This window comes from Quercus robur, chromosome 12, assembly GCF_932294415.1.
Source record: "Quercus robur chromosome 12, dhQueRobu3.1, whole genome shotgun sequence".
Classification (NCBI taxonomy): Eukaryota; Viridiplantae; Streptophyta; class Magnoliopsida; order Fagales; family Fagaceae; genus Quercus; species Quercus robur.
Genome location: NC_065545.1, coordinates 14,092,942 through 14,113,316, shown reverse-complemented (window position 1 = coordinate 14,113,316; position 20,375 = coordinate 14,092,942). Strand labels below are relative to the sequence as shown.

The window sequence follows — 20,375 nt, the reverse complement described above, 5'->3', positions numbered from 1 at the left end:
AAGATTCCAATATGAAATATATTTGTACTGGGTCATTGGTGCTTGATGCATTGAGATCTTGCATCATGCAATAGCATTTTTGATGGCTAAGATTAAAAGATAAAAAACTTACTTTTAATCTCAACGCTTAAATCAAAACTTTTAACTTTTTTACCATCTCAACTTCTTCCTCCCACAATTGCACCTGATTCGGATCCGGGAATTGATTACCTAAGTTGATAAAACTTATAAAAACAGTGCCAATATATGCAACATTTGGAGCTCTACATAGGCCCAACTTATCTTTGGAAGAAACCCAAGACCACAAATTTTGGGCCTTTACGATTTTACCTATTTTAGATGGGTAGGACATATTGCACCAGGCCAACCCAAAGAAGCGTTTCAAAATTTGAAGTAATCTCCCAGTGTAGCTTGGACCTTGCAAAATTCAAAGCCCATTGTGGTCACCCAAACCCTAAGCCTATGGATGCACTCCCAAAAGGCTAGGCCCAATGTGGTCCCCAAAACCCATGCTACCTTTTTTTTTTAAATAAAAATAAAAAATTTAACTCTAGGTGGGCCAGGTTAGAGATAAGTTAAGAAAGAGTAGAGAGAGTCATATCACGTGGTTCGTATATCCATGTTCCAACTCCAAGAGCCCACATAGGATGCTCTCAATGCGCGCTCAAAGCTCAAAAGTCAGTTTCTCAAAAAAAAAAAAAAAAAAAAAGCTCAAAAGTCAAAAAGTCCACAAATTTGCTGAACCACAAATCACGGGAAGTAAAGTGAAAATGATGAAAAGCTAATTACTAATACGAAACTCTGAAAGCGGCTGTAATGATGAGACTGCTACCCATGCGTAGCTTTGAGATACTTTCTGGTTTTGTACTACAGTCTTGAAGGTGCTGTTGGGGGGGCCGTGGGGGAGCCTTGGCTTGATTATGAAAATTTAATTTTAATTTTAATAATACTAGTAATAATAAGAATAAGAACAAGAAAACATGCCATGCCAGCATACTCATATATGTTTTTAATTAAATTGATTTTGATGGAGTTTAAAAGGCATATCAACACGAAAAAGAATTGAGTTTTTGAACTAGTGTTTATCCTTAGAGGTTTTTTGGTTTGATTAATTTTCATCATTTATTACTCTGTTTTTATCACCATTTACTCACTTTTGGTATGTCACATACCTAAAAAGTATGTTTGGCTAAGTTTTCATTTCCAATTCTCATTGCCTATAACTCAACAAAATGAGTAATATAAGTAACCTCATGAATCTATGGCTAATCATCAAGTTATACCTTTTTTTTTTTTTTTTTTTTTTGATATGCGCAGAATGAGAGGCCTACAAGACTCGAAAAATAATCAAGTATTTAACTAATTTTGGACTCCTTGTTAGAGGGAAAGAAAGAAAAAAATGTCTTCCTAATATCATTTGGATCTACAAAGATATGTTATCAGCAAAGTGTAAGACATACAATACATCTTAAAATGAAATCTACCAATCTTAATTAATTATTATTCCTTGACATAGATTCATAGAAAAATGATAGCAAATATTGAGGTGGTCCACAAATCCGCTTCATGTTAACCCTCTAGACGTTAACACAATAAGCTTAATAGCTTTTTCTTTATTCTTTTTTGGGGTGGTGGGGGGTGCTAAATCGATAAGCTTAATAGTGCTAGAACCATCAAATAGATCAATATACATGGTGGTGCATTTTTTTTACAAATGGAGGTAGAAAGTGATGGCATTATAGACAACGTACAAAGTCAAGGACTTAATTATTTTCACAAGTCATGCTAGCAGAGATTCTCTAACAAATTAGGCGAAGAATAGCCAGAGGCATTTTGTTGTCGTCTAATAGACTAGTATACAATCATTCAAAAGATTCATTTGGAAACTGTAAACTCTCTCGAGGTTCATTTTAATCAAGTTGAATCCAATGCCCATATGTCATGAAGATTTTTAATTTCCAAGTTCTCACCCAATGAGAAATGTGTTTGTCAGCTTTTTGCTGTACAGGGAGGTGTTGTGTATAGCAATGAACATGAATGCATGCAGCATGTGGGAGTGTACCAGAGGAGCACATGATGATATGAACAAGGCACTATTGAAATATATTATTGGGTCAAATCTGTGGCCATCGTTTCTTGAACAAAAAAGTTCAATCTATGAAATTCCTTTTTCAATTTTTTAATTCCTGTCATCCAAATTATCATTTGTTTTATGCATTCTTTTCTATTCAATAATGAATACTTCTCCATGACTTTCTTTTTCGTGCACGTATTCTATCCAAAAAAAATTCTTTGGCCCCTTCAGTGTATAATTGACTGAACTTTATCTTCTGCCAACATGCTTTGGTCCGGAGGCAACTCTTTATTGAGCAGATAATTGGAGAGAAAGAACAATGTTAGATTTTTTTTTTTTTTTCCCAATATTTTTCATAACTTGTAAAGATAGCAGTGACTAAAATGATAAGTGATAATTAAGATAACGTTATTTTCATTTCATCCTACAATTAATACCATTTTTATTACATACCGTTATGATAACAAATTTCAATAGTTGTGAAAATTTGTGTCCTTTAAATAAATGAAAATTTGCCCCTCTCAAATTGGGCAGGAAATTAAGGAAAAGTGTGAAGTGCCCAAAGAAATAATGCTGTACCGCATAATCAATGCAAAACAGCCCAATCATTTGAAAGAAAATTATAGAGAGAAGATACCCTTCCCCACATGAAAAAAACACAGTTTTTGATTGCGAGGTTTTAACAATATTTCACCTGTTTTTATCTTTTGTTTGTCTTTGGAGAAATATTGTTGCCAAATATTTTGAAGTTCACACTGCTCAATTCTCAGACATGAAAATTTACCTGCTGCAATTACAGCAATAACTACAATCTTGTAAATAACAGTTCAGTTTCATTGGCTAAATCCCAAATGATTCAAATTGGGCAATGGTGCTGTGAGCCTGTGAGTTTAGACATACCGATGTTATAATTTGGATATGTGCGCTCCAAACAACAGTATCCAAAGTTATACAATAGACTAAAATATAAATTACAGGTTGAGTGTGGCTTAAAGGTGGAGACAAGAACACAAAATATTTCCCAAGGAAAAGCTACACACAATATATATTAAAACTACGTTTTTTTGACCACCTGGAAGGAATCGAATTAGGGAATTTAATATGTTTTAATGAATTTTTATCTCTAGTAACCATAATATCCTTGTTTTATTAAAGAATGGGCATTTTAATATTATCATTAAAAGATTCATTTTCTAAGATACATACCTAGTCTCTCTCTTTTTTAGTGCCAATACATCTAGGACACACCTGTGATACGACGTTGATACCATTATAACCCAACCCCGAGAGATAGTCCAAACTTGTAAGAATTTTTATTTATATGTTTTATATATTGGTTTCAATATTGAACACTTATCTAGTTATCTTTTATTTACTCTTTTAGATCTTGGTTTTTATTCTAAACATCGTTTAATGGTTATGGATTCATTTTATTATCCACTATTGCTTTTAAATTGATATATGCTTAACAATAGTTACAATATCTAAAAAGAAATGTTTAACAATGTATAAATAAAATATATCTAATAAGTAATTAATACACGTATCCCCGACATGTCACACCCCAAGTTTTTCAAGAAATGCTATATCTCAGTACTTGTACCTGTATCATACTCTTACCGGTAAGACTGTATCCGTACCGTATAGTTTACATTCAATTCTCAAACAATATTATTTTCTGTTCCATTCATTTCTTTTCAAACATCCAAACAAGAGGGAGATAAATTTTTGTTTTTTTCCTTCATTTAGATTTCTTTCCATTCTTTTATATTTTATCTATTTCATTTATTTTTATAGCCCTAGAGAGAGACAAAGACAAAGACAGAGAGACAGAGAGCTTCTGATTAGGTGAGTGTTACATGGGTGGTAGAAGGAAGTTTGGTGATGTCAATTCACAATGCAATTGAAGGGAAAAAAAAAAGAAGCAAATTAAACATGGTCAAAACAATGTAGGTGTGGGGACCTTTTGGTATTGTTGGGCCTTAACCCCTTATGTTGCACTGTGGCCTGTCAATCTGGAGTAAAAGAGTTGGGACTGGCCTTGCAAGGATTGCACTTCAAGCCAACTTGTGCACAAGTCAGGCTTACCCAATGTAAACGCGTCCTGATGTTAGTGGGCTGGACACAAGGTATGGTCACAATAGGAATAACTGTTACAGATATTATGGCAAGAATATTCCACGGTAGGATGATTAATAATAATAAAACATGCTAAATAAAGTTAACACCGTGAACAAAATTAACAGAGTTACAGCAAAGTAATGTAGCAAGCAGAAATAACACTACACCAATAAAAAGTAAACAACTTGGTAACTTCTAATCAAACAATAAGAAATCATCCCAATAAGTATAATGAAAATAAATCATTTTTTGGATTATGGGTTAAGCTATTCAGTAGAAATGAAACCAAAAAGGAAACCAACCTCTAATGCAAGTAACCTCAACAAAGGCTTCTGCCATAGAAGTTACTCATTCTGGAAAAAGGGCATAAATGGTTTAAGTTTCGATTTACAACCTTTACAGGGTGGGAATGTTGGGAGGGAGAGAAAAAGTGGTCTATTGATGCATGCCTCTATTTCTACAGCATTATTTTCTCTATGGTTTTCTTTCTACCACTTATTTTTTTTTTATCTTTTCTTTTCCTCTCTGTTCTTTCCTCCCTCTCCTCCTTGCTGCCTCTAATGTTCATGGCTACCCCCTTTTGTACCATCTACCATTATGAGATTTACCCCTTTTGTCCCTCAGCCATTTTTGGCTTCTTGTGGGCATCTCTCTAGGACTGCCCACTAACCTGCTGGTTGCCTAGCCATTACCTCTGCCCATAGTGTGTTGGTTGCACCACTCTCCATTTCCAGACAAAATTACTTGTCTTGTTTCTTATCTCTCTCCATTTCTATTTTACCTCAATGGATAAGTATTGGAGACTTTCTCTACACCTACTCCTATGGCATGCATCAAGTGGTCTTAGCCTATACTTACCTTTTTTGGGTAAAATGCCATCCTAGCAAGACATTCCCCCAGAGAAGCTTAGGCAAGAACCCTAGAATAGACCCCTTTTTCTCCCCACCATCAAACCACACCCTCTGAATACCTTGACCCATGGCCCACCTCCCATGTATTGGCTGGGTACAAGTAGGTGATGCCTTGATCCTTTGTGCAAGTTCTACTTCGTTTGTGTTTGTCTCCTTCTTCTCTTCATGCAATTCTACTGCTTTTGCGTTGTTTGATTCTGCTGCGTGTACTAGTTTGTGCTTATCCTTTGTGGCGTAAAGAATGTGTGGGCTTTTGGACTTGTGTTTTCTTCCTTTTATCCCTTCCTAGGTTGGGCATTGTCTAAGCGAGGGCCTTTGCCTCTATAGCCCATTGGGCCTGAGTTTTTGTCTTTCTTCTTCATGGCCGTGAGCCTTTTACCATTAATCCTGTCATACTGCTTCATTGTGTTTGCTACCTCTCTGTTTGGACCTCCTTGACTGCCTTGCTTTGCTTTTACTTCTTATTACCTCCATGGGCCTGCTAGCTGGTGTTCATGCCGTGTCAGCTCATTAGCCTATTACCTCTCTCCTTTGCTCTTCCTTGGCCCATTTACTTCTTATTTACCTCTTATTGCTTCCATGAGTTTATTGCCTTATTCCTTGGGTTTTCTCGTGATAGGCCAAAAACGAATTGACCCCTTGTGATAAATTAACCAATTGATTTAGCCAAGTGAATTAATTAAGTTAATTAACATGCAAATGCGTGGTAACACAAACAAATCACCAATAAACTAAGTATGCAGTGGAAAATAAATTTGACACGGTGATTTGTTTACGAATGGGGAAAACTAACACGACAAAAATCTCACCGGGTGATTTTAAGGTCACCACTCCCGAAATTCCACTATTATCACAACAAGCAGTTACAAATAAAGGAATCTCAGTACCTTACACCAACCTATAGTTGAACACTTACCCTAATACCCAATTGAACTTGTTCTGTAGTGACAATTTCTCCTTTTGATGCATGGCTCCCAAGTACGTGACTAACCAATTAAGTGGATCCTAGTACGCGACTTCAATCACCAACTAGAGAAGGTTATTGGCTGCAAAGTTCTTCAGTTCATCCCAACGATGAATATTAAGAATATGCTTGGTCACAAAACCTTACAGTGCACAAACACAACAACTTCTTCAAGAACAATGAACTAGGGCAAATTCTGTCTCTGATCACAATTTGCTTGAACAAACTTTACTCAATACTTGTGCAACTTGTGAACACTTTGACGGCCCTTAAAATAATCCTTTTATATGTCTAGGGTTGTGAGAAAAGAAAGCCTAAACACATAAAACCGGATTGGAGTCAAAATAGAACTAGAATTCTGTTTTTTATAAAGCTCGACAGATACCTGTCTGTCGAGATGTTATCGAGCAGCTGTCGAGCCACGGGGCTGGAACGGCTTCTTAAGCTCGATGGATAGCTAGCTCTCAAGCTTTAATGATAGACACTTCTTCAACTTGTTTCTTGGACAGACTTGCATGTCTTCAACACTTGATCTTGAAACATAGTTTCTTAAAGTATTAAACGCATCCTAGATCTACCCAAATACAAGTAAAGTACGTTTTGTCAAATGATTAGCCAATTATATAAAATAGTGACATATGTTCCTAACAAGTGAATCACATATGTCCTAAAACCTCGGCCCATTTACTACATCCTTACCTCTTATCACTCTTATGGGCTTGTTGGTCATCATTCCTACCATGTTAGCCCATTGAGTTTACCACTTTATTCTTTGGGCTTCTTCGGCCCATTTACTTCTTCTTTACCTCTCATTGTTCCCATGGGCTTACCACTTCATTCCTTGGGCTTTCTCGGCCCACCTACCTCTTTTCTTTTTACCTCTTGTTACTTTCATGGGCTTGCTGGCCATCATTCATGCCATGTCAACCCACTAGGCTTGTTACCTCATTTTTTTACCATTTTGCCCTTCGTTTTCCTCTCATTTCCCTTATTGTTAAGCTTCTTTTGCCATTGGGCCTTCTGTCAAAAAATGGGCGTCAACAGTAAGTAATTAAGGCTGTGTTTGTTTCACATGAAAATCGGTTTAGGAAAGTATTTTACACACTTGTGTGTGTTTGGCACCAATTGAAAATATGGTCAAACTGAAAATGTTTTACACTTTGACCATAAAATACCCCTTCTCACCTGTAAAACTATTTCGTTAGTTATTTTACCTTCAAACCACATTTTACAGACTACAAAAGTGGAGAGAGAGAGAGAGAGAGAGAGAGAGAGATCGAAGTCACCATCATCACCGCTTGAAGCTCATAGTTGCCGCCAAAAGCTCATCGACACCGCCATCTAGATCGTCACCACCCAAAACCAATCTCATTCTTGACCCACCCAAGACCAAGCTCGTTCTCAACACACTGATCTCGGTCTCCCTCTTGCTCAACGTCGTCGATTTGGCCACCACTGACCACCAGCCCACTCCACTCCACCCCCAAACCCACCCGATCTGGCCACCGCCGTCCTCCATCCACTTCGATCTCTCTCTTTCTCAATCTATCTCTTTTTCCCTCAATTTGTCACTCTTTCTTCCTCCTCTCACCGAGTATATCATGTTTATGTTGTGAATAAATGTTTTTATTTTGATTTTTGGTTGTGTTAAAGTGTATATTTTGAAATTTTCTATTATAAAATTTGTTTGGAAGCTAAGAAAATGGCTGAGAAAATGTGAAAATTTTGTAGGAAAATAGCATTTTCAGAATATTACCAAATACGGAAAATTGTTTTTTGGATTATTTTCCATTGCAAAACCAAACAGTCGGATTTTATTTTCTTTATGGGAATTCATTTTCCCCTACATTCATTTTACACTCAGAATTCGATTTACATAGAGTCAAACGCAGCCTAAGCATGTATATAACTACATCATTTTAAGTTTACATGATATTTAAGGACTACATTGCTCATGAAAATTGACAAAATATGACATTCAAAATAATATCAAACGTTAGGGACTTTAATCAAAATTTAGAAAAACATCGAGAATCAAATTAAAATATTACATACTACATACTTTTACGGTGTAAAACAAAAAGGACTTATACTTTGCAAATTAATTGTACTTTACGCATGGAATCTACTTCGGTTCTATTAATTTTCCAAAATAGGAGTACAATCTTAGCAAGAATTTTGTAAAGTAAATGGGTGCATAGTCAAACATTCTTCCCTCTTTCTTTTATATTTTTACGATGGAGGAACTAAGACCATCTCTCTCCTAATACCCCAACCAAAAATCAAGGATAGGGGAGATGGGGATCTTTCCCACATTATTACTTTAATAGGGCCTAGCAATATTGTGCGCAACAAAGTTGGCTTCCGTAAAAGTATAAACTATAGTCCAATCAACAAAGGAGTTTGAGATAGTTTTAACCTTAGTAATAACATTTACAATAGACCAATGAGAGACTTTGGAATGGTTGGACAATGTTTACAGGGTCTCCTTCATAAATTACATGTTTGATACCCGATTCTCCTACCTTTTCAACTGATAAGTAAGCGACCTTGGTTCCTACCAATTGTTGGCAGTGCAAGTTTTTTCTTCGACAATAGCTGCATCAAAGTTTATTTTCACAAAAATGGAGAAAAGGAGAATCCATAAAACTTCACCTAGAGACCTCCTCACTTTGCAAATTTGCAAAATCGCAAAACATTAGAAGATCACGGTATATTTTATTAATTTGACTAATTAAGTACAAATGATATATTCTTCCCTTTCTGATTACCTCAGTTTCTTGTCATACATATTAATATATTATGTCACACCACATAGCTGTGAATAATATGAAGGATATCAATATATAATTTTCGATGGAATATTCTTTAATACCACTAAATTGCACATAAAATTTTTAGCACACTTGTCAAGAACCATTTATATCCTTCTATTGTTCTATATCCAAAGCACTCAAAAAATCATAAAAGAGAACAATGATAGGATTTTCTTTTTTAAAGGTAATTGGCGATAAAAATGGTAATGGTACTCCAATTTTTTGATTTTGTGGGATGGTAGGGCTGGTGACTTTTTTGTTTGTCTCTCTTTTTTTTTTTTTTTTTTTTTTTTGGAGAGATGGTGACTGGTGTTGGTATCATGTAAAATAGGGATCAAAATCAAATCTGCCTTAGCTTATCCATATCTCTTGATTTAAGTGCTATATCCATTGTACTACATCCATATGCATGGGCCTTTATTGACCCCTTAGTGACTCGCTCATAGAACTTAAAAGGATTTTGAACATCACCTGCATGCTAATGTTCACCACCTTTCTCCGACACCGATTTGAGCATAAGCATCAAACCCATATCCATGTTCATCACCTTTCACTGACAACAATTTTGAAGATTCTTTTAGTCTATGACTCTGCCTCAAATTATGGGCAAGAACTCCCCTTTAAACTCAATTCCAAAGTCGTTGGACTCAATTCTAGAGTTGTTGGAGACAGCTCCATTATACTTTTAGGGGAGTGCAATATTTGGCGAAAGTGGTAACCCTAAAACGATTCATCGATATTAATTGTTACTGAAATATTTTGTTCTTTTAATCAAATTGAAACAATCTCTATTACAAGATTGACTCCCTTAATCGCAATTATTTATCTGTTATAGCAACTATTGCCACCTTATAATCTCAAATAGTCTTTTTTTTTTTTTTTTGGGTGAAAGACAATTCATTGAACAAAACTAAAAGGAAACACAAGGTTCAGGATGTATTCTATCAAAATACATCCCATTGAGGTCATCCTCATACGCATCAATCATGTCCACAGGCGGACTATCAAATAAAGAAAATTTAGAAATTTGACTGAAGCTTATCCTAGCAAGTCTATCAGCACAACGGTTAGCTTGGCGGAAGCAGTGCTTAATCCGAATCTGAGGCATGTGATAGATCAACAATCTGCAATCATCTAAAATAGGGGAGATAAAAATTGTTAGCATAGGAAGGATTATTGAGGACATTCACAATGGATTTAGCATCTAACTCGATCACAAGGGCTGAAAAATTAAGACTTCTATAAAGCATCAACCCCTCCCTCAATCCCCATAGTTCAGCAGCAAAAATGTTAGTGATGCCAATCCTTTTGCTGAAGCCTCTTACCCACTACCCATCAGCATCTCTAATAACCCCTTCACAGCAAGCCAAACCGCTTCCACCCTCCACTAAACCATCTGTATTAAGCTTCAACCAACCTTCAGGCGACTTCTCCCAGCAAATCCTTCTCATCACCTTTTGCATCGAAGCTTTCGGAGTTGCCACACAATGAATGAACTCCAATGCTTGGTTCAAAATCTCCCCAACCAGCTTCGGGTTTCTACTCTTACTGCTGAAAACAATCCTATTTCTACTCTTCCATATATTCCACACAACAAAGGGAAAGATAATCCTCCAATGGGGATTGGCAGCAAGCAAGCTACAGTTATTTCTACCATTAAAAGACAGCTAAATCTACAACTCACTTCTCCAAAAAGCATGATTCGAGGATGTAATCCCCAGCTGATTCCACACATGCTTGATATAAGGGCAGTCACGGAGAGCATGCAAAATGATCTTCGAACCTCTTTGACAAATAGGGCATGTATTGTCATGAACTACCCCTCTTTTCTCAAGGCACACCTTGACCCCAATACTATTATGAGCACACATCCATAAGAAAGTCTTGATTCTTGGAAGAGTGTCTGCTTTCCAAAGCCATTTGGCCGAGAAGGGAGATGCATCCATGGTACCCGTGGCAATCTTATAAGCACTCTTTAACTCAAAGGTGCCTTTAGAAGAATCTACCCATGCCAATTTATCAACTCCTCTACTAGTGAATATCATGGGAGTAGCTTGAATCAACATCTTTATGTCTTGAGGAAGCTCAAATGGAATTTTTTCCCAAGCCCAACCCGTGTCCAACATAAAATCCTTAATCTCCAATAGACTAGCTTCCTATGTGATAGGACCCTAAATGAGTTGTCTTAAGGAGCCTTTTTGGGTCCAATTGCTATGCCAAACATTCAAACTACTGTCCTTACCAACCATCCACCTACTGCCCCTGTTGAAGGTATCCATACCTTTCTTCATTGTAGCCCAAACAGATAAGCAAGGAAGCTTATTGGCATTGGGGGCATTACTTTTCTGTGGACTACAATACTTCCTCTTCAAAACTAGAGCCCAAGGAGCCTCTCTCTCTCTGTATTGAATCTCCAATTTAGCTTAGAAAGGAGTGTAGCGTTCCTTCCCTTAACTGATTGCAACCCAAGGCCCCCTTCCTCCTTGGGTTTGGTGACCTTATCCTAACCAACCCAATGGATTTTCTTCACTGTGTTTGATGATCCCCATAAGAAGTTTCAATTGACCCTATCCAACCCATCCAAAATTTTGCTAGGAAGATGAGAGCATTACATAACGTAGGAGGGTATAGTAGATAAAGAAGCTTGAATCAAGACTGCTCAACCAACCAAAGAAAGCAAATTGGCCTTCCACCCTGTAAGTTTTTGCTTCACCCTATCAAGGATGAAATTGTAATCTTGGGATGAGGAGCCAGGATGACTAAAGGGAAACCCAAGGTACTTACCGAGGAAAGGCGTGGAGGAAAGGCCAAGAATATCACACAACGACTCCCTAGCATCCCTATCCACATTCGGGAAAAAATAAACTCTAAATTTTGCCTCACTAATTGTTTGCCCGAATAATAAGCAAAATTCATCAAGCATATCTCTAATGGCTGAACAATCGGTACCATCAGCTCTAGCAAAAGAGAGGAGATCATCCGCAAACATGAGATGGGAAAAGGCAGGACCACTTTGGGAAGCCTTAACTGGGTGCCACAGCTTAGCATTACACTTTTCCTCAATAAGTTGACCCAAGAAATCCATGCAAAGAATAAAAAGGTAAGGGGATAATGGGTCCCTTTGCCTTATCCATCTCGAAGGAACAATAGGATCGGTAGCTCCACCATTCACCAAAATAGAAGTGGAGACCATGGAGACACAACTCATAATGACATCAATAAGATCAACCGGAAGGTTGGCCCTAAAGAGAGCTTCTCTAATGAAATTCCACTCTAGCTTGTCATAAGTCTTCTCCAAATCAATTTTCAGTGCCATATAACCCACTCTCGCTCTCTTTCTCCCAAGAAAGTGAATGATCTCCTGAGCAATGAAAGCATTGCCTACTCCCTTCCTACCTGGCACAAAAGCCGCTTGAAGAGGAGATATGAGTTTATCCAGATAAGGCTTCAACCTTGCCACAATAATCTTTGTCACCACTTTATACACGGTGTTTCATAAACTTATGGGTCTATAGTTACCCAAAGTCTTCGGACCTTGGATCTTTAGGATTAAAGCAATATGAGCTCTATTCAAATACTCAGGAACCCTCCTATCTGTAAAAATCTTTTGCACCTCCCTAACAACTGATCTCCCAACAATTGGCCAAAACCTTTGGAAAAACCCTGTGTGAATGCCATCACTTTAAAAGGTTTTAAAGACCACAAAGCACCTCTAATCTCTTCTTCAATTGCACCACCACTGATATTCTCCTTCTCCTCCTCAGTAAGCCTAGGCTGCCATTGAGAAATAAGAGGTTCAGCTCTAGAAACCCAACTCAGCGATGTAGAATAAATCCCTTCAAAACCACTTCTAATGAAATTCTTTATCTCATCCTCCTTATAAATCCAATCCCCCATAGCATTTTTTATTGCCAAAATCTGATTCCTATTCCTTTTGACTAAAGTCGAAACATGATAAAAATTCGTACTGGGATCACCCTGGATCATCCAGTTAACTCTCGACTTTAAAGCCCAAAGCTCCTCCTCCTGATTTAGCACTAAATCTAGCTCCTTCAAAAGCTCTTTCTCCAAATTAAGAAGGAAATTAGAAGGGTTATTTGCAACAGCCCTCTAAATGCCATTAATCCAAGCCATCAAATTCTTCTTCCTAGTAAAAATGTTTCCAAACTGATTTTTATTCCAGGCAACAGCTTTCTTAGAAAACAATTCTAAGGCATCAGCTAACCCACTGCCACCTCCCCAAGCTTGAGAAACAATGCTTGAAAAGGTTGCATCCATAAGCCAAGAAGTTTGAAACCTAAAAGGCCTCTTTTTAACACCATTTTCCCTTGGCACCATCTCCAACAAAACAGGGCAGTGATCCAAATGGCTTCTAGTAAGATGAGTGACCCTTGCTTCCAGGTACAACAGGCACTAACTAGGATTAACAAAGAATCTATCTATTCTTTCTTGAATTAAAGCTTGAACCTCCCTCTTGTTTGTCCAAGTGAACTGAGGCCACAAGAACCCAATATCTATCATATTGCACTTATCGAGACACTCCTTAAACAATAAGGACCTATTGACACTTACAACTCTGCCACCAAACTTATCATCATCTAATAGGGGTTCGTTAAAGTCCCCTGCTATAACCCACGACAAACTATGAAGATCAGACTTTCATGAGATTATTCCACAACACCTGCCTCTCAACATTCCTAGGACTAGCATACACAGCAGAAAATAACCATGTAGCGTTAGAAAAGCATACCTTAACCATGATATGTATTTCTTGCTTAGTGTTAGAGAGTGAGGACACCTCCACCCTATCCGAATTCCAAAGCACCCATAAACCACTAGAAAATCCAATGGTATCAGTATGAATCGCACCGTCAAAAGGAAGCCTATCAATCAACTCCTTAGCTCTTTCTCCCCCAACCCAGGTCTCCATCATAACTAAAATAGCTGGATCGTGGTTCTAGACCAACTCTCTAACACGATTTTTAAATAAGGGCTTAAGTGCACCCCTACAATTCCAAATAATTACATTCATGAGGAAAACAGTGGTAAGGAGATGGGCATTCATCAAAAGGCGGCATCGACTTTGCCTCCTCCTTCAAGATCCATCTGGTCTGCTTTAGCACCTCCCTGGTCTGTCCCTCTCCAGGAAACCAAGTCATACTATGGTGGAGAACCCCCATATCTATTCTTTGAGCCAACACATGCAAGTTTGTTAAAGTGATCCACCCCTTCCTCACACTCCTCTCTGTTAATGAAAAAGTGTATTTCCTTACTTTCTTCAACTCCATGCTGCACCACCCCATAATTCGAACTGGATTTACCCGTATCTTCGCCAAAACTACTATTACCCCCTCCAAATTGATGGCCCAACTCTGACCATGCAGCAACTTTGAACTGAAACTAGCTAGACGCTCTGATGTTTGATTCTCTATCACAGATCCTTTCAACCTTCAAACACTCAACTGTGTTTCCCTTCAGCTGCTCACCACAAGATTCTTTTCCAACTCCACTATCCACGGCACTAAGAAACGAAGATTGGGAAACCCTTTGATGCGCTAATATTTTCTTACCCTTCACTGATTTATGTTTTAGCGAATTTTGAGATAAGTCAATTTGGCCAACCACTATACTCAGCGTATTGGGTTCATGGATTCGGGGTGAGCTGGGTTGGGCCCGCTTCAAAGCATCCTGCCCTATTTTCTGGATTGAACTCTCAACTTGGGCCCTCTCTAAAACCCACAATGGGGCAAGCTTCCTTTTATTCTCCTTCGTTGGCCCATTAGAGAGCCTGGCCCTATCTCTGTCTTGCATACCTGCTGCTTCCATCACAATGCTACCGTTAAAGCCTACATTCCTATCATTCCATTGGCCAGGTGGGGCCCCTCCACTCCTCTGAATTTTTGTCCCACTCTTCCTATGAGCCACCATAACCCATGGACCATACGTACTCGCATGGCCTTCCTCCTAAACAGCACCATGCGCTGATCGTTGGGTCCCACTTCAGATTTTGGACTATTGGCCTCATAGTTTTCGTGTGACCCTTCTACCTCAACCACACCCACTTCCATTTGCACCTCCGTGGATGGCGACTCTTGCCTGATAGTGTACGGACAACTCTCCTTACTGTGACCCAATCTGCCGCACCCAAAACAGAGCTTTTGGATACCTTCATAACTCACCATTTGCTCTAACCTCCCTATCATGATAGTAGTAACCAAAGGCTTATCCACATCAATTTGCACACATAATCTTGCAAACCTCCCCCTGGTCTCTGACGCAGTGAGTGTATCAACCCTTAAGACATTACCAATAGCTCTTCCAATGCGCTGTAAAGCCTCCACATTATAGTATTCAATAGGTAATTCATTGAGCCTAATCCAAACTGCAATGGAGGACACATTGGCTAAGGCTAGCTTAAAGTTTGGCTCCCACGGTCTAAGAAACAGAATGTGGTCACCAATAAACCACGGTCCTTTCCTCAACACGTTTTCAAAATCTTCTCTCAGTGACAATCTCGTAAGGAAAAAACCATGACCTAGGTCCACACAATCCAATCTTCCTGCTAGTTTCCACAAAGCAAGCAGCTTGGCCTAGAGGAAACTAAGTCCCATAGTCCTACCATACACCTTAACAATGAAAGCTTTAGCCCATGGCCTTCTTATATGCTGCTTGAACTCCTTAGAAAATTTTACAGCAACCAGACCTCGTCGGAGTGTCTCTACTTCTTCATCAAAATCAACATCGTCCTCCATATTATCCCCAAAGTTAAAAGCTTGGGTGAAAGCCCCTGGGAGATCACCAACTAGCTTATCTTTAAAAGACATGCCCTATTTCCCAAAGCCCGAAGCATGGCTTGGAGATGAGGGGCTGGAGCTTGGATCCTCACTGAACCCAGCATGATTAACGTCTTTAACTTTCTTCTTGCTGTGCGCAAGTTCATCCTTTTCTTCGCAAGAGAGAGAACTTTCAAGTGGCATGTTTTTTATCTATTATAATCTCAAATAGTCATGAATGCACATCATATCTTTTTGTCAAACCCCCCCCCCCCTCCCCCCAAAATTATTCTACATATAGTTATATGAAAATTTAAAGTTGAGTAATGTCATCACTACAAACTGTTTTACAACATTTTTTACAATTTATAAATATGAAAAATTTTATTGGTTTTGATTTAGATTCATTACTAACATTACTTTTTAAATTACTAATAACTAACTATTCATCGTAAAAAAAATAAAATAAAATAAAAATAAAAATAAAAATAAATAAATAAATATATATATATATATATAGTTTATAAATCCTAAAGGTTAAATGCTGCTACCATGCTACCATTCAACCATCTTAATAAGTGCAGCAAATTCATGTATGAATCATGAATAACTTTATTTTTTTGTTGGAGAAGAATCACCACCAATAACTTTGTCTGTGTTTTTGATTACTAATAAAAGAATGTAATTAATACCTTTTTGGGTGGAGAAAGAGACAGAGAGAGGTATGCAATGCCCATATTTTTATGTTAAAATTTAAAACCATTGCTTAATGCATAGTAAGTTCTGTGCTTAATTTTTTTTTTTTTTTTTTTTTTTGGCTGAACTGTGCTTAATGTGTTTGATAATCTGGACAACATCCTTTGCGAGAAGCTCCAAGCGAGGTACCTATCATTGGCACAAATTTCACAATCCAATTGGACTTTATAGCAAAATTGGAATCTTTATTTTAGTCTTCTTTCTTTGTAGCATCAATGTAATTAAAATTCCCATGTGACCTCTCCTGCTTAGCCATTAATGCCCCTGAATTTCCTTCCTACCTTCTGGGCAAAGGCAAGCCCTCTGAATTGACATAACATGAAATTAACCCAAGTACCCATCTTTAAGGGTAGTCACAGTTAATTTAACCTAAAAGGAAATGCCCACACCCAAAGGGTACCCATTTTTAATTGGAGTTTATTAAAGCCAAACCCTGTTGGAGGATGTGGACTTAATTATTGTACTACTCACTAGCCACACAGGAAGTTAGAGAGGCAGCTTTTGCTTTATAAATACCAAGGCATAGTGAGGCCACAGGTTCTACTCCACTGCTGTTTTGCAGGTTAGTTGCTGGTTGGTTGGGTTCTTTTACTTTGGTTTGGGGAACCCAAAATGGCTCTCTCTCTTTACTCTTTCACTCTGCTCTGCTTCTTCTTTCTTTTTCATTTCTTCACTATCAATGCCTACCCTGTCCACCATAACTACCCTTTTCACCGCCACCACCACCCTCACTTTGCCAGTCATAACTACAGAGATGCTCTCACCAAATCAATACTCTTCTTTGAAGGCCAAAGGTCTGGAAGCCTCCCTTCTAACCAGAGAATCACTTGGAGGAGGAACTCTGGTCTCTCAGATGGCGCAGCTATGCATGTAATTAACAAAACCTTGTGTCTTTTCTCTTTTTTGGTTTTGTTGTGGATAATGTGAAGTGGGTTTTGCTCATTTTTGGGATGTGAAACTTGAAATGCAGGTTGATTTGGTTGGAGGGTACTATGATGCAGGGGACAATGTGAAGTTTGGTTTCCCTATGGCTTTCACCACCACTATGCTTTCATGGAGTGTTATTGAGTTTGGTGGGTTGATGAAAAGTGAGTTACCGAATGCCAAAGAAGCCATTCGTTGGGCCACTGATTACCTCCTCAAAGCCACTGCACATCCAGACACCATTTATGTTCAGGTTTGTTCTCTCTCTGTTCTGCATTGTCACTTTTTTTACTGCCTATTTTGTTTCTTAGCAATTATGTCATTTTGGGTTCTTGTGGCTGCATTTGGGCACATTTGCAGGTGGGTGATGCTAACAAGGATCATGCTTGTTGGGAGAGACCTGAAGACATGGATACCCCAAGGAGTGTGTTCAAGGTAGACAAGAACTCTCCTGGTTCTGATGTAGCAGCTGAAACTGCTGCTGCTCTTGCATCTGCTTCATTGGTCTTCAGAAGAAGTGACCCAACATACTCCAATCTTTTGGTCACTCGGGCTATAAGGGTAAAACTTTTTAACTAGACTAACAAAAATGTTTTTGAAAAAAATCAAATTAAACACTCCTAATGATGTTTGTTCATGGATCTAGGTGTTTGAGTTTGCTGATAAGTACAGAGCACCCTACAGCAATGGTTTGAGGAAAGTTGTGTGTCCCTTTTATTGCTCTTTCTCTGGTTATCAGGTAAACATTTTGTCCCTTTTTAACTTTTTAATGTTGTTTCTGTAATAAGTGAACTAAAAGTTTGTTTGGTGTCTTAATATTTTGCTAGGATGAGCTTTTGTGGGGTGCTGCTTGGCTACACAAGGCTACCAGAAATCCAGCTTTCCTCAACTACATTCAAGTTAATGGAGAGCTCCTTGGAGCTGCAGATTTTGACAATTTCTTTGGGTGGGATAACAAGCATGTTGGGGCAAGAATTCTTCTCTCCAAGGTCCCTACTTTATTCACTTTTTTAAAATTCTAATCTTAGCATTTAACCAAACACTTTGTAAATGTTTTTACCATAGGAAATTTTTGTATTTTCAGGCTTTTCTTGTCCAGAATGTCCAATCACTCCATGACTACAAGGGTCATGCAGATAATTTCATTTGCTCTCTTATACCAGGGGCCCCTTTTTCTTCTACCAAATATACCCCAGGTCTCTTTCTCTCTCTGACAGACTCACACATACGCACAAAGAGTACTTGTCCAATTTGTAACGGCTAATTTTGGTTTTTTGGTGCTATGCTAAACAGGTGGGCTTCTGTTTAAGATGGGTGATAGCAACATGCAGTATGTGACCTCCACTTCATTCCTGCTCTTAGCCTATGCCAAATACTTAACTACTGCTCACAAGTTTGTTGACTGTGGTGGAATCACTGTCACACCAAATAGGCTCCGAGCCCTTGCCAAAAGACAGGTACAGCCTATAAGAATAACATTCCTCTTTCACTTAACTATAATGATGAGCCCAAAACAGTTTTATTCTAATTACACTGTTGGACTTGGAGTCTTGGACACATTAAAAACTTTGTTGGGGCCAAATATAAACTTAAATTGCATGTGATGGTGAACTAGAATTTAAAGATGAACCTAATATTTTGGCAATTAATAATTGATTTTTACTTTAATTTCTAAAATTGTTTTTATCAGGTGGACTACTTGCTAGGAGATAACCCATTGAAGATGTCCTACATGGTGGGTTATGGTCCAAGGTACCCACAAAGGATACACCACAGGGGCGCATCACTACCGTCCGTTGCATCACACCCAGCCAAGATCCAATGCTCTCCAGGCTTCAGTTTCATGAAATCCCAATCCCCCAATCCAAACGTATTGGTGGGTGCAGTTGTTGGTGGACCCGACCAGAATGATAGGTTCCCAGATCAAAGGCCAGACTATGAGCAGTCAGAGCCAGCCACTTACATTAACGCACCTCTAGTAGGGTCACTGGCTTATCTTGCTCACTCATTTGGCCAGCTCTAGTGTCTTATTAGACCCCCTATAGTAGTAACTAGTAACTAGTAACTCCCATTTTCTTCTCTCTTTTTTTGGGGTTTAGATGATGAAGTCTTTTTTATTTCTCATCGAGTGCACGTGGTAACAGCCTTTAGGTTGGAGAGCAAGGCTCGAACCCCAAACCTTTGAAGCACAATGGTCAATGGGGTAGATTGTCTTGGCTGCTGGATAGTATTTAATATTTATACATTATTATTGTGATGATTTGAGCAAATCTCGTGCCATCAACAGCGTTTTTATTATGTAAAGGATGTGGACACAACATATAGTCCACTGTGTTGTTTTTTTAAGGAGATGAATGAATGATAGTCCCATTCTGGGAATTTGCAATTTGTCCTTTACCGCTTAACTTGTAATTAACTTTTAAAACCTCTTTCTTTCTCTATCTCTTTCTTTGTATTTGTGTGGGGTTTCCGTTAATTACGCAGGAAATTAAGATAATAAGGACATAAGGTACGATGGACTTGGGAAGAAAAAGAAAGAAGAATGAGGCAAGTCGTGGGTACTAAGGGCATCTACAGTAATATGGAGCCAAATTTTTAGTTTTTTTTTATTATCACAAAAAGTCATTTGATCTATTTTGCTTTTTTACATCCAACAACTGTGATTTTATTTTAACTTTTAATATAATAGAATAATATAATACTACAATAAAATAATATTTCATTCCATTACCAAAACACAACTACCATCAAAGTATAAATCACTGCACGGAGACACAGAGAGAGGGAAGTCACATAAATCACTGCACAGAGACACAGGGAGAGGGAAAAGTAATGTGAACGTAAAATAAAATGTAGAAGAAAGAACAAAAATAATAAGATGCACGGAGACACAGAGAGAGGGAAGTCACATAAATCACTGCACAGAGACACAGAGAGAGGGAAAAGTAATGTGAACGTAAAATAAAATGTAGAAGAAAGAACAAAAATAATAAGAAAAGTAGAGTGAACGCAATTTTTTTTTTTTTTTTCTTTTTA

The 20,375-nt window shown here is 38.1% G+C and overlaps 3 protein-coding genes across 3 annotated transcripts; 1 reads left to right on the top strand and 2 right to left on the bottom strand.

Moving 5' to 3' along the window:
* Positions 1 to 10,214: 10,214 nt before the first annotated feature.
* LOC126708166 (uncharacterized) lies at positions 10,215 to 13,816 on the bottom strand. Its single transcript, XM_050407973.1, has 6 exons — positions 13,637 to 13,816; positions 12,597 to 12,996; positions 12,406 to 12,549; positions 11,555 to 12,363; positions 10,728 to 11,042; positions 10,215 to 10,460 (listed from the first exon to the last, which is right to left on the bottom strand). The coding sequence occupies exons 1-6, from the start codon at positions 13,814 to 13,816 to the stop codon at positions 10,215 to 10,217; spliced, it is 2,094 nt and encodes a 697-aa protein (XP_050263930.1).
* A 916-nt stretch (positions 13,817 to 14,732) lies between these two features.
* On the bottom strand, positions 14,733 to 15,710 carry LOC126708165 (uncharacterized). Its single transcript, XM_050407972.1, has 2 exons — positions 15,506 to 15,710; positions 14,733 to 15,421 (listed from the first exon to the last, which is right to left on the bottom strand). The coding sequence occupies exons 1-2, from the start codon at positions 15,708 to 15,710 to the stop codon at positions 14,733 to 14,735; spliced, it is 894 nt and encodes a 297-aa protein (XP_050263929.1).
* Positions 15,711 to 16,813: 1,103 nt separating this feature from the next.
* On the top strand, positions 16,814 to 19,727 carry LOC126708692 (endoglucanase 17). The gene is made up of 8 exons (XM_050408558.1): positions 16,814 to 17,285; positions 17,386 to 17,592; positions 17,700 to 17,900; positions 17,986 to 18,078; positions 18,167 to 18,328; positions 18,424 to 18,535; positions 18,633 to 18,796; positions 19,030 to 19,727. The coding sequence occupies exons 1-8, from the start codon at positions 17,028 to 17,030 to the stop codon at positions 19,360 to 19,362; spliced, it is 1,530 nt and encodes a 509-aa protein (XP_050264515.1). The 5' UTR covers positions 16,814 to 17,027; the 3' UTR covers positions 19,363 to 19,727.
* Positions 19,728 to 20,375: the final 648 nt, after the last annotated feature.

What these genes read in the sequence shown, in the direction of transcription:
- LOC126708166 (XM_050407973.1), bottom strand. Translation starts at nt 13,816, where the DNA reads ATGGAGACCTGGGTTGGGGGAGAAAGAGCTAAGGAGTTGATTGATAGG. An exon ending in AATTGAAGAAGAGATTAGAG is followed by an intron (nt 12,550 to 12,596) that starts GTGCTTTGTGGT and finishes GCATTCACACAG; the next exon opens with GGTTTTTCCAAAGGTTTTGG. An exon ending in ATAATAGTATTGGGGTCAAG is followed by an intron (nt 10,461 to 10,727) that starts GTGTGCCTTGAG and finishes AATATATGGAAG; the next exon opens with AGTAGAAATAGGATTGTTTT.
- LOC126708692 (XM_050408558.1), top strand. Translation starts at nt 17,028, where the DNA reads ATGGCTCTCTCTCTTTACTCTTTCACTCTGCTCTGCTTCTTCTTTCTT. An exon ending in TGGTCACTCGGGCTATAAGG is followed by an intron (nt 17,901 to 17,985) that starts GTAAAACTTTTT and finishes TCATGGATCTAG; the next exon opens with GTGTTTGAGTTTGCTGATAA. An exon ending in GAGCCCTTGCCAAAAGACAG is followed by an intron (nt 18,797 to 19,029) that starts GTACAGCCTATA and finishes TGTTTTTATCAG; the next exon opens with GTGGACTACTTGCTAGGAGA.
- LOC126708165 (XM_050407972.1), bottom strand. Translation starts at nt 15,710, where the DNA reads ATGTCTTTTAAAGATAAGCTAGTTGGTGATCTCCCAGGGGCTTTCACC. An exon ending in TTTCATTGTTAAGGTGTATG is followed by an intron (nt 15,422 to 15,505) that starts GTAGGACTATGG and finishes GTGTGGACCTAG; the next exon opens with GTCATGGTTTTTTCCTTACG.